Here is a 13,647-nt window from a genome sequence, read left to right on the forward strand (position 1 = left end):
CGACTTTAGCCTATCAGGGAGCAAGTTTGGTCCCCTCTTCTCCGAATGGTCCTCACCTAACCTCTCTTGTGAGCATGCCACTTGTTGATTTATTAGTAGCTTGATTATTAATTTTATTTTTGATTTAAAATAAAATGGAAAAACCAAATCTCCCACATTGATGGGTGAGCTTTTCTCACTCTTGCATTTCCCTATAAATACCCAAGTTGGGGTATTGGGAAAATTGCTTGAGTAAGTGTTGAAAAAGGCATCACCATTGTGAAAACCTTTGAACACAATTAATTACTCAGGTTTTAGGTCGGCTTAGCTAACTCCTAAGCATTAGACCATTTTCGGTGGTCGAGTTGCGGGTGGACTTCGTTGGAGGTCCTCGTGTGAGCGGGGCTAAAAGCTTTCAAAGTAAGAGCTCAATTAAGTGAGCAAAGCACGCGACAAAGGTATTTACCTCTTTCTTAATCTTGTTAATTAAGTTAATTATGCATTATAGTTATAATTATTGTGAGTGTGTTCTTGGCTCGGGTTTCCTTCCGCGGTGGGTCGGACTCACCGAAACCCAACATTATATTAGTTTAGCATGAAGCATACCCGTTCAGCATCCATTATATCACATTCAGGATTCTCGTAGCTGACCCACCCTTCCCATATACCGTGCAAATCGTTAACAACACTAGAAACGTCACGTTGGCAAATGTTTTCACAAACATGCAACAATGCAAACTATTAAAGTATAAGATCTTGTTTATATACAAATATAAAGTGAATGTGTTTAAATATAAAAATATCAAATTACTTACACTTTGCCTCGTACCAAAAAAGAATCTTCGAGGACCAGAAGACTCAAAACAAGATCTCTCATTCAAATACAGAGCAAAGCAATCAATAATGCACCATCGAATCCTAAGTGGAGCATTAAGGGACACCATATCTCCTCTTGGAACTAGAAAATTCATTCCAAAAGTCACAAGATTCTCACTGCAACGATAAAAAACAAGATTAACATTTAAAAAAATAAAAGGAAAAAAAAAAGGGAAAAAAATAAATACTCATAGAAAATGACACTTAACTTCCTATGCATTGATATATCCTTCAGCAAATAACAATCAAGAACTTCCAAATGTTAACGAGGCAAACCATTGAAAATCCGAGCATTACTTTTAAAAAAATGAGTAACAAAAGGCACATTCTGACCTAATGGCCCACAGTTCAGTGAGCATAAAGATTTATTGGATCTGATAATACGCTCGGGAACAACTTCATTAGATACAGGAACATTTTCATCAACTCCTCCTCTCTGATCCTCATTAACTTCACGAACAGAAACATTTTCGTTAATTCTACCACCAACATTTTCATTAACTTCGGGAACATCATCATTTTTATCCTTATTATGTTGTTTACCACCATACGCTTCAAGAAACAACTCATGTGCAGACTTCATCTTAATGCACTCCTCAATTATACCATCTATAAGCTTATGGTAATGAGGATCAGAGAGTAACTGGTGAGTTTGAGAAATTGCAACAAGATCCTCAGAAGATAATGAAACAGTTCTTTCAGAAAGAACATTGGAAACCAAATCACTCAAGGTTTTAAAACCATTTGCTTGAACACTTGATAAAACATCCATGTTTCTTTTAAGCAAAAGAAATGATTCATGAATAGCCTACAAAACATAGAAACAAAGAAAGAATTAAACAAATATGACAAAGAAAAATAATAAAAAAAGTAACTGAAGCTGAATATTTAGGGTAACTTGAGTGCACAAAAAGGGTAACTTTTGAGCACATAAAAGGTTACTTTTGTAAACATAAAGGGAAACTTTTGTGCACATAAAGAGTAACTTTTGTGCACATAAAAGGGTAACTACTACACATATGAAAAAAACACTTACATCAGTTGAAATTTCTTTTATTTAATCATCAGTCATCACACCTTCTGGAAGCTCAAATTGAACAAAGTGGCCAATTGTACCACTTTAAGAACCACCACCAATTCTTAAGCCACCTTGAGCAGATCCCAAAGTAAGAGGTTGCTCAACAACAGATTGGCTAATAGGAGACTATGACACAGGATACGTAGTAGTATCCAATGGTCCCTGTCCAAAACCACCAGCTTTAATCTCCAAATTGATCCGACTTTTAATCTTAGCATCTATCCAATGCTGAATCAAAGGAATGCTACAACTCTCCTTTACTCCTTGAAAATTTAAACGATGAAAATACAGAATTTGCAAAAGCACCAAACATCCGCTAACATTCTAAGCAGTTGGATCATTGTTATAGTTATCAACAGATTTCTTTAACTTCTTCAAAACACAAGAACACCAATCAAAAGTTTTGATTTCATCAACTTCTTCAACAGCCTTTAGCAACTTCAATGAAGCAGTCCTGTTAGTAGTAGGAGCTAAAAAGCTAGACATAGCATGAACCACAAAATACCTCTTAAATTCCTCCCCTCCATCAACCAAAGCTTTCATTCGAGCCTCCAATTTTGACAAAGGAATAGCTTGCTTATCAGAAATATCAAAATCAGATCTCCATGCCTGAATAATACAGTTGTCTACACTTGTATCTTCAACATTTTTCTTTAGTTCAGGAACAGGAATATCACTCATAGGCAAACAAAACACATCACATACATCATTCCTAGTAACTACGAATTCTTTACCACTACTAATAGTAAACATGCAGCTACCACCATTAAAGTTTTTAACAAGCCAAGGAAGTATTTTACGACACAGAGTTTTCAACTTTAAATCTAATAAACCACCAAAACCAACTTCTTGAACAGCTTGTTTTTTTTTATTAACACTAAAGCTTTGCACCAAGCTTTTCAAGGTATATGGTCTACACCTTGTAATCAAAGGTCTCTAGTCCCTATATAATTTTTTTTTAAAAAAAAAAGAAAAAGTAAATAAAACAATGTAATAAACAAATGCAAATCAAGTTTCAGTCAAAGCTTGGTGCAGAACAAATCAAATATCAATCAAATCAAGTATAAACAAATGCAAAACAAGTTCTCTTACAGTGAAGTATCAGAGTCAGAATCAGAATCCAATTCCAATTGAGGACTCATCTTTCTCTTCTTACGTACTGTTTTTTCCTTAGCAGACTCTTCAGGCACTGCTTTGGCCTTCTTAGGTACTATTTTACCTTTAGGAGCCTCTTCAGTCAAAGTTTTGGCCTTCTTAGGCACTCCTTTACCCTTAGGAGACTCTACAGGCACTGTTTTAGCCTTCTTAGATACTACTTTGGCTTTCTTAGGTACTGCTTTTGCCTTCACAGCAGACTCTTTATAGCGATAACCACTTATAGAACCAAAACCACCTACATCTGATTAATACAGAAAAAATCAACACAAATTACCAATTCATAAGCTATCCTAGCAAAACTATAAAAGTGACCCTTTAAGAGCAAATAGTGACTCTTTTAACAGAAAAAAGTGACCCTTTTAACAGCAAAAAGTGACCCTTAATATGCGTAAAGTGACCCTTCTAAACACAATGACATACTGCCTATTAGCATACTCAACCTAAAACCAAGATCAATTCCAATTAGCATATTCTCCCTAAAATCTAAGCATTGAAATATAACAAAGAGCAAATTCTGAAAATAACATGCACTAGTTAATGGACATATAACAAGTAAATACAATTATCAATTCAAATTATCATAATCCCCGTTAAAAAAAGCAAAAAATCAAAGAGCACATTCGCAAAAATATCATGCAAAAGTTGTTTAACACATAACAACACATGACTAAACAATTTTTAACCAATTAAATACAATAAAAAAAATTAAAACAAAAATAAACACATTAACTTCAAAATATAATTCCAATTATCATAATCTGCATACAAAATAAGCAAAAAAACAAGTGCAAACTCTGAGAATAACATGCACTAGTAATTCGACATATATGTACGAAAATTGAATTGAAAATTTTGAAAAATTGATGAAAAAATTAAGTAAACACACCTTCTTCAACATCTGAAGACTTCTTTGTACTCTTCTTCTTCACCATTACAGAATCAAACACTACAAAAATCGAAAATAAAAACAAAATAAAAAACCTAATAATCGAAGAATAAAAATAACTAAAACTAACAAAAATCTCAAAAAATTAAGTAAACAAACCTCAAATTAGCAAATAACAATTTCGATTCTAAAAGAAAAGTGAGAACAAACTCGAAAATCAGCGGTTGAGGAGAGAGAAAATCGCCGGTTGAGGAGAGTGAAAATCGCACTTAGGAGGAAGAAAGAGAAAGAAAGAAAAAAAATCAGAATGAAGAAGAGAGAGAAAATAATTTGAATTGTTAAAATTTAAGAGGTTAGTTGAAGCTTGGCACGTGTGTGAGAAATAAGGAAACAAAATTGTTTCCTTGTAGAAGCTTGATTTACATTAAATTAGTGTAAATCAACCTTTATTAAACATTTGTGTTCTTTATATAAGCCGGACGCTAATAGTCACCTTTCTTGAAGACTACACTTACAAATTTCATTTGTGTGTGTTTTTAAAGGTCAATAAGACCATTGTGTTTTTTAAATGTCAATAAGACCGATAGTCAGTACAACATATTAGTGTTAATTCATACCAAATTTAAAATTGATGTCTATGTATGACCTATGAGGCTATGACATAACAACGTGTCTTTCATATCGTGCTAGAGTAGTCAGATTCGTGTCAACAATCAAGTCGGACCATTTCCCTGCCATGTTTGACCTACACCGCTTAATGCTTGATGGAGGAGAACGTATTTATCGTAGGAGCAAACCTTCTATTCCACATTTCCACCCCTAACTGGCAGCACCATCAATTAAAACTTTACGACAAAGTAAAAGAAAAAATGGGGAGTGAGGTCGTAAGGAAGAAGAAGAACCCTAAAATGGCGCCTCTAAACCCTAATTGGGCTCTGCTTCAACAGGTACAATATTTCAATCTCTCTCTTCTTTACATTCAATTCAATTCTTCGTATTTCCATTTATACAAATTAATCATGTATTCTGCAATCTTCCACAGAAATTGAATCTTCAGGGTTCCAAACCCAAGCTTTCGCAGCACTCTAATGGCGGCTCCTCGCCTGTATTAGGTCTCTTTCTCTTTCTCTTCAATTTGTAGTTTGTAGTTTAATTTTATTGTTTGTTTTGCTTAATTTTTCTCTTTTTTGCAGGAAAACGGAAACAACGCTCTGTTCCTGAATCCGATGAGTCTCAAGTCAATGTTCTTGCTCCTTCTTCCTCTGATTGCAGGTACCACATTCACGCTTTCGGGTTTCTGTTACGTTATTTATTATCGCCTACCAAACGAGCTGTTATATGTTTACCTTACCTTCCTGTATTTCAATTGTAATGTGAATAGCTATATTTCGACCGTTGTTCGACCGGTAATTTGGATGTTCAATACTATTCTTATTTAACTTCTGTTTCCCATGGGTTCTATTGAATCCTTTTTCTTAATTGAGAGTGTGTTAGCGAGTATATTAATGTTAATCTATATTCGAATTTCTTAAGGTTGGTGGATCATCATCATTCGTGTTCACGCTATTTTAGTTATACAGAAGTTTGAATTTCATTTAAAAATTAATTTGGAGAATAGATGGTATTGGTGTCGATTTTGTAGTCTTGTAATTTCCATGTATCAACTGATCATTTGTATTTCCTTCCTAACTGTCAGCATAACTTTTTTTTTTTTCTTTTTTGCCTTTTTATGCACTCATATTTTGTTACTATGAAATTTGATTCATAAGGGAACTTAATTAAATTGTGAGTGTTAATAGTTGTTGTAGTTTTTATTCGTTGCTTGGTGTAAGTTATATTGATCAAGCTGAAGTGTATGTGTTGATTATTGATGGAATTTTTATTTACTGCTGGTTTATGTTGTAATGATTTTTTTTTTCTTAGTTTGACAGATGAGGTAGCCATGGATTGTGAGATGGTTGGGGTCAGTCCTCAGGGTAATAAAAGCGCTCTTGGGAGAGTTACACTGGTACTATATATTCTTCATCCTCACATTCATGCTCTTCTGCTTCATTCATTCATATAAAGTTGTCTGCCTTTTTAAAGTACTGCATCCAAATTTTCTTTTTGTTCAATTTATAAATTCAACTGACATGACTGGTTGTTTGTGAATTTGTGTTATTCCACCCTTCATGATTTTTGATCTATCAACTTCTGTTATTTTTGTGTATTCACCTTTTGTTTTCTGTCTGGAGGAGCTATTAGGATGCATGTCCAATTTCCCATTGCTGTATCACCTAGCTCTTTTTATTGTGCACTTGTATGGATTTTCCATTTGAAAGTAGCAGTTATTTGCGGTATTTGGAATTTGGATGTAGTAATAATATTTTTGTCTGCCTATTACCAATTATCTACCATTGCACATGCAAAAATTGACCTAATAGGCTAATACAACGGCTTTACTACCAATTATGTTATTAGTGCACAAACAAAAATTTGGCCTAAGACATGGCCGTGTCTAGTCATGCCATCTTAATAAAATTGCCTTAGAACTTTATTTGGATGTGGTATAGTACAGATTGTGTTGCTGTCCAGTCAACTCTCTGCTTTAGTGTTCGGTACTTATCAACAATTCACTCCACAGCTCTGAATTCTCTCGAGTTCTATCAATCAAAATTATATACGAGCTTCCCTGCATCAATTATGCGTTACAAAACTGAATTAGTGCTCTAGGATTATGTGGATGAATGGAGCTTAAGAGTTAAGACCTTTCAATTATCTGCTGTCCGAAGATATAGATGAATCTTTGATCTCTCTTCCATGTGGCTGATGTTTTTCTTTTCCTGGTTCTTGGGTTGTTTAAGGGGAAGGTATTGGAAGAAGTGTATTTGGGCTTTAGGAGCCTAACTTTTATATCTCCTCAAAGATTCTGTTCTCAATCCCTGGTTATTTGTGATTTGGTACTTAGTTTATAGGTTATGTTGTAGGAGGTTTTTTTTTTCCCTTTCATTCATGGTACTGGAAACTTTCCAAAGGATAACCGGAGGTTTGAAATTCTAGGATTCAGCAGGCTTGACCAAGAAAGGGATGAACTATCTGTTAGACTGGTTGCTTTATGTGAATTTTGCGTGCTACTATTTTAGACTAGTTACAGCTTTCAACTACCGGTTTGATTCTTTGTTTGGATTTTAATGTTCTCAAGTGCGTATACTATAATATATCATTGGAGTAGAATGGTGTTTTGTAGCTCATGGACTTTGTTCCTTGATCTATTATCCCTCTCATATAGTCATATATGTGGCTTTCTCCTGTTCATATATTTTCTCATGTCTAGGTCCCCTATTAATGATTTAATGTACATCAGTTTCTGGCAGGTAAATAAATGGGGAAATGTGGTATATGATGAATTTGTCCGGCCTATTGATCGTGTTGTTGACTTCCGAACAGAAATTAGTGGAATCCGACCTCGTGATTTGAGGAAAGGTATGCTGGGCATTGTTTGTTGTCATTATTATTTGTAGTTAAGAGTTGAAGCCTTGTGGGATTAAGGCTTTGATTGATTGATTGAGTTGAAGCCTTATGTCTTGTGTGGTCGTTTTCATATTTGTATCTAGGCTTCTTTTTCTTACTTAGATCCTGCTAGTGACTGTTCATTGTATTAGAATCTCATATGTTAAGTTTATGCCTGTATCAGATGATATAGAATAAATTGGTCCAAATAATTGTGCAACTACTATTTGTGTTTGAATTTGGACCTATCATGAGTGAATTTAAATCTCTGTATGAGAATTAAGGCTCAATGTATATGTCTTAGTCTTACTGCATAAAGTGCAATACAGGCACAACAGGGATGTTTGCATGCATCTAAGTTTGAAATAAGCCAAAACCTTCATAACTCCTTTTGAACAGCATTAAGAAGTCAGCATAATTTTAAATGGACATGAATAATATAATGATCAGAAATTTCTTTCTGATACTTATTATGGATTATGTGATTGGGTCTTGAGTAAAGTTATGGCACTATTTGTCCTGTATCTGTTTTTGTTGAGTGCTCCTCATTTTGCTTATGGATGATTCTACAGCAAAGGATTTTCCTTCAGTTCAAAAAAAGGTGGCAGAGTTGATCAAAGGAAAGATTCTTGTTGGCCATGCTTTGCGTAATGATCTAAAGGTTAGTTTCCCCCCTTCCCCCACACTAGTAATATTTGTTGAATTTATCTGTACCCTACATTTTAAACTATAACCTCAACTAATCATCTCTTTACAGGCACTTTTGCTAAGTCATCCAAAGAAAGATCTGCGTGACACTGCAGAATACCAGCCATTTCTAAAGTATGTCTCTTGCTTCATACTCTTTTCTATTTCGAGGCTTTTCCTTTCATATAAGTTGAATTGCTCATCTTGAACTAATCTGTTTAAAAAATTATGCTCCATTGGAATGCATGATAAGTAATTATTTGAGTTCTAATTGTTTTTCTTGAAATGAGTAGGGAAAGTCGTAGAAAGGCACTTCGGCAACTTGCTACTGAGTTTCTTGGTGTAGAGATCCAGAATGGAGAGCATTGTCCTGTGAGTATCTTAACCTGAATTCCTTGATCCATCCAATGACTTGTCTTAGTTTATAAATTTATCTTTGACGGTAGAAACTAGGGTGTCAAGATGTCAACACTCAATACATATAGTTTCTTATTATTCTGTTAAGGAAAGGATTATGCCTATCTGAAGATGTTGATCTTGCTACTGTCTCTCTTGTTGAGATGGAAAGATGTGCATTATGAACTCGTTGATTGTTCGTTGGCTATGTTTTGGGTGCTCACTATTTACACTGAGTCACAATCGTTATGTCAAGTCCTTGCTTTTGTCACCCTATTTTTACTAATCAAAACTTATATGTACCGATGTTATATTCTTTTTTTTACTGATTATAGCTAATCTAATTATTACTGGAAAAAACTTATTTTTACTTGACTTTGCCTTAGTGTAGAGTAGCTATATTTTTTTGGTTGAAATACTTCTGCTTCTACATCTATATAGAAAAAGGATTCTAGTTTACAGTGTGGAAATTGGCATTATGATCAAAGGATTCTGATTGCCTGACTCCATGAGTTAGAAATAGTATATTTTACTTTTGGGCTTTGATCATTAGCTTTGTAACTCCATGAGCTGTTTATTCAGCAAAGCTATCAAACTACTGTAACTTTACTTAGAAGTTAATCAAAAAGGTGCTTTTACAAGGGTCCCTGTAGCACTCCTGAGTTCTAACTACTAGCAAGCCCCAGTTAAAAAGGCTGATATAAGGCTAATTCAAGTAGCGATTTCCCCTTCAAAGTGCACGCTGATATACAAATATTCTATATCAGCCTTATTAACTTGTATTTTTCCCTAACCACTAGGGTTCTTTCAAGCCTGGAAGCCCCCTTGTGAAGTAGGTGTAGTTTAGACTTCATGGTAGTGGAGACAGGTGAGGGGAGAATCTATTGACATATAGCCTAGCAACTCAGCAAGTTGTGGGAGTTATTGATGATTGGAGTTCTACAGAATACATAATAAGTTTATTTAGTTCCAAGGCATTGTAATAATACAAAATCCTTGTTGTATGGCATGGGTTAGTTGTAACTCCTAGATATTTTATAAGCACTTGTTAGATCTATGATAGTATTTGAATTTCTGATAGTTGTTGCAATGTGTAACAATGTAATTGGATGGGGGAATGTGGAGGGAAGGGACTTAGGAGTGTGAAGGGTTATTTTTCCCTTGTTTAGAAATGCAAATGGTGAAGATAAGGAAAGGAAATTAGATGGACTGAACACTCAAAATCACACATAAGCTTAACTCATAATAATAACAAAATTCGGTTATATATATACCTAACATTGTCTTGTTCCCTGCTGTTAACAAGAAAAAGGAAACTAAATAATCTAGTAAAATAAAAAGATAATGACTAAAGAATTAATTAATGAACAAAAACTGTCCCAAAATTAACCCTGACAACTTGGAATCTACTTATACTAAACACCTATACTTATTATCATTGTAAAGATAATAATAGAAGCCACTTGTAAAACCCCTAATATAAAAGTAAGGTAACACCAAGAGGGTTTCTAATTGAAGCTGTAAAGATAGTCATAAGGATTCTTAATTTGCATCACCTCACCACTCCTTCCCTCCCCTCCCTTCCATCCCTTTCCCCTGTGTTTGCCTTTTAAGATCTTAATGCATCTGCATTGTGAGGGTAAGAGGGTAGTACTTAAGATTAATATATCTTTTCAGGATTTTGTGTTGATTTAAGAAATGATTTTAAATGCCTTTCATATGCTGACTTTTGGAATAATCTTTTGTAATTTTTTTAATTGTATTTAATTCCTTTTGAAATTCTTCAATATTTAGAATCACCAATCACTTATTGAAGGGATAATAGTGGACTTTAAAATTATATGTAATACTAAAAGATAATAATTTGTAAACTCTACGTAAAAAGGTTCTTGGAAGCATTTATAGCAAATTGAAGGGGGGATAGTTTTGTATAGCTCCAATTTATCTCATGGCATATATTGGAAATACCATGTAAGACATTCTGAATGTCATGCATAGAAACCTCGCACATTCTGGTAGATATTTAACTTCTGGTAATTTGATGAACTCAATACACATTGATTACACTGAAGTGGGGTGAATGGATTTATTAGTGAGTGATAAAACCCTCCTGCAAATTATAAAGCATGCTGAAAAGTTGCTAATAGAAATCATGTTTTAATACCCTGAAATCCTGCAATTAGAATGAGTGAACAATTAGCAAGCATAATTTTCCTTGGAGAAGTCTTCAAAAAACTGATGTGATTGCAGGTTTGGTATTGAAGTTCATAATAAAAGGTTTTAAGTAAAACTGCTGAGTTTTCTAAAAAGTAGTCCAACTTGCGCAAAGAAGCCTGGTGGAGGCTTCAAGTAAGCCCAAGAGCAGTTGTTCTTAAACAATCTTCTTAAAGTAGAGCCTGATCTTGTACACTTTGTTTGGATAGACAGGAAATGTAAGACAGAGAGTGAAGGAAAAGGGAGGGGAATAAGTTTTCTTGTTTGGAAGGTGGTTGGGGGAGGGAAGGGGAGCGATACATTTTCCTCCATTTTCTCTCCCATCTTTAATTAACATGATCACTCTAAAATTGGAAATATTTGGAGGAACTAAAGCCCCACCTCTCTCTCTCTCTCTCTCTCTCCCCCCCCCCCCCCCCCCCTCTCTCTTTCTTTTGCCCTCTCCTTCCTTTCCCTTCTATCTTGCATCCAAAAAAAGTGTTTTTTTTTCTCTTGAGACAAGGAATGAAGAACATTTGAGCAAATAAGCTAGACTAAAAGAATTCTGAAGAGCAAGCTTGAAAATTTTACTTTTGCTTTGATATCATTGTTTCTCATTATATTTGCAAAAGAGTGTATATTGTATAGGGAGTATTTGGACCATTTGATGAAAAGAAAGTGAAGGCGCTTGCCTTTGATCTTGTGATTTAATGAGAAATTATGGCTCATTGCCGTAAGGATGTAACATGGTGAATTGAGATTGAAGAATGACGAGGGGATTCAAAGGACATTTCTCCTTGCCGAGTTGGCAATTATATTAGGAAGTTCGACTTTTGATTCTTACGATGCAATACCAGTTATGGTGTATATGAGTGCCTCAAGTTCTTTATTGAACCCTTATTGGTATCAAAACATGTAAGGTAGCTTACAAGTAGAATGATTCAACTGACTGAATACTGCCTCTTTGGGTGCTGCTTCCATGAACAGAACTGGAAAGTTTTATAACACAAGATAAGAGATAGAAGATATCAGTGATGCCTGCCTTGTTTTATAACACAATGATAGCAGATATGTTTTGACTGAATGCTGCCTTGTGGTGACTGCCTTGTATTCATATGAAATAGAAGATTGCAGGATAGATCATATGTCGGCGGGCATAATTCATAATCTATCTGCTGATGCTCCCTGCTGGAGTTAGTTTTATGTTATCAAGCTTTATGCTGATATGACCTCTGCTCTGTGTGGACCCTCTTAAATGCATATGTTAACATTTATACACATCTCTTGGGCTGGAGTCGTTGGACTTGTTAAAAAAATAGACTTAGGTGGGGGGGAGGGCCTTCATTAGTTTTTTCTGTGAATGCTATCGGCTACTATCAAATGGGCTCTTTTTGGCCTTCACCCATTTTCCTGGATATGGCTGTCAGGGAAATAAATTACTGTTGGAAGCCAAGTCTACCTTGAAACTGCAATATTGAATCAGAATTGTTAAGAGTAGGATTATAAATAGGATTCAGATTGAATTTTTGGATCAGATTCCTCGATGATGCTAGAGCATTGTGATTTCAATCCAGCTTTGTATGATAGAACTTTCAATTGTTTCCTGTTAGGTGACAAACTAACTTGGGTTGCTTGCTCCTTTCTGTGGTCTCTCAGATTGAAGATGCTCGTGCAGCTATGTTGCTGTACCAGAGGCACAAAAAAGACTGGGAGAGGAGTGTCAAAGATCGGTCAAGGCTTATGGAAAAGCAAAAGAAACGCAAAAACAGGAAGAAATCAAAGAAGAAAGTGGCCTCAGAGGTGAAAAATGCTCTAGTCCTGTAGAATGCATCTGTCAGCTAATTTTTTTTTATTTTCTGGTTCATAGTTCTAAGATAGCAGTCCATTCACCTTAGCTTTTGAAAGAAAAGCACCATATATGGTTGGAAGAGTGTTTTTAATTCCTTTCGATTATTGACCTTTTTTTTTTTAATGATTTAAATTTTGTAATACGGAGTAGAATTCATGTTTGGTAAAAGAATGTACTTAGTTATTATACTTGAACAACAGAGTTGCCTAGTTCAATATAAAAACAACTTAATGCAATTCCTCTTAAAGTTTTAAAACCCCATATACGTTCAGAATTGAGTTTGTAATGCTGTAGCCCCTTCTCAAGGATGAGCTTAATCGTCTAATCTCGTGGGTTTGGAATCTAAAGATATCATCATAGTTGGTCTTGAAAATTCTAAATTAGTTTTAGTAAAACAAATCAAAAATTTGCCCACTAGATTGTCTATTTAACTCATGCAAGAGATGGGTTTATCATCCCTCCATCTAGAACATAGGATTTCTGGGAACGTTCCAATGCAATAACCTCATCGAGTCATTTCTATCCATTCAGACCATAGAATTTCATATTAAAACATCCCAATAACTTCGTTCCCTCAGCTCGAATCCACGATACGCATCTGCAACAGTTCCATAGCAGTAAGATGCTGAAGTACAGACTTTTTATTCACAATAAACAGTCATCGCACTCCACTCAAACAGTGAAGAAAGGCGTACGCCACCTGAATGTATAACCATTGGTTCCTTTTGCGCTCGAAAGATGATCAATTTAGGGACCAAGAGAAGTGGTGACCGCAGAAAAGTGCGTTGAAAACTGAAGTTGGAAGCAGCACTATATCTATATTTTTTTATAGCAAAGATCGCTGATTTGTTAGCTCAAAGATGCCAGCAAAAACTATGTTACAAAAAAAAAAAAATGTGTCAAGTGGAAAGTGGTTTATTACTTGGTCAATATCGATTTGATTCTGTTGATTATTATTGATGATTCTTCTAAGTGGTGATTTAAGTGACTTCCTATGTAATGATTAATTGAAAGTAGGCAATGGCTTTTTGTTCATGTAGCAGCATAACCTTAACT

At 34.9% G+C, this 13,647-nt stretch overlaps 1 protein-coding gene across 1 annotated transcript; it reads left to right on the forward strand.

The window, feature by feature from the left end:
- The first annotated feature begins 4,791 nt into the window (after positions 1-4,791).
- LOC145576726 (uncharacterized) lies at positions 4,792-12,805 on the forward strand. The gene is made up of 9 exons (XM_081634443.1): positions 4,792-4,924; positions 5,020-5,089; positions 5,171-5,249; positions 5,901-5,985; positions 7,331-7,439; positions 8,039-8,127; positions 8,224-8,288; positions 8,447-8,525; positions 12,399-12,805. The coding sequence occupies exons 1-9, from the start codon at positions 4,847-4,849 to the stop codon at positions 12,564-12,566; spliced, it is 822 nt and encodes a 273-aa protein (XP_081490569.1). The 5' UTR covers positions 4,792-4,846; the 3' UTR covers positions 12,567-12,805.
- The last annotated feature ends 842 nt before the right edge of the window (positions 12,806-13,647 follow it).

The sequence above is a fragment of the Chenopodium album genome, chromosome 13 (genome assembly GCF_948465745.1).
Source record: "Chenopodium album chromosome 13, dcCheAlbu1.1, whole genome shotgun sequence".
NCBI lineage: Eukaryota > Viridiplantae > Streptophyta > Magnoliopsida > Caryophyllales > Amaranthaceae > Chenopodium > Chenopodium album.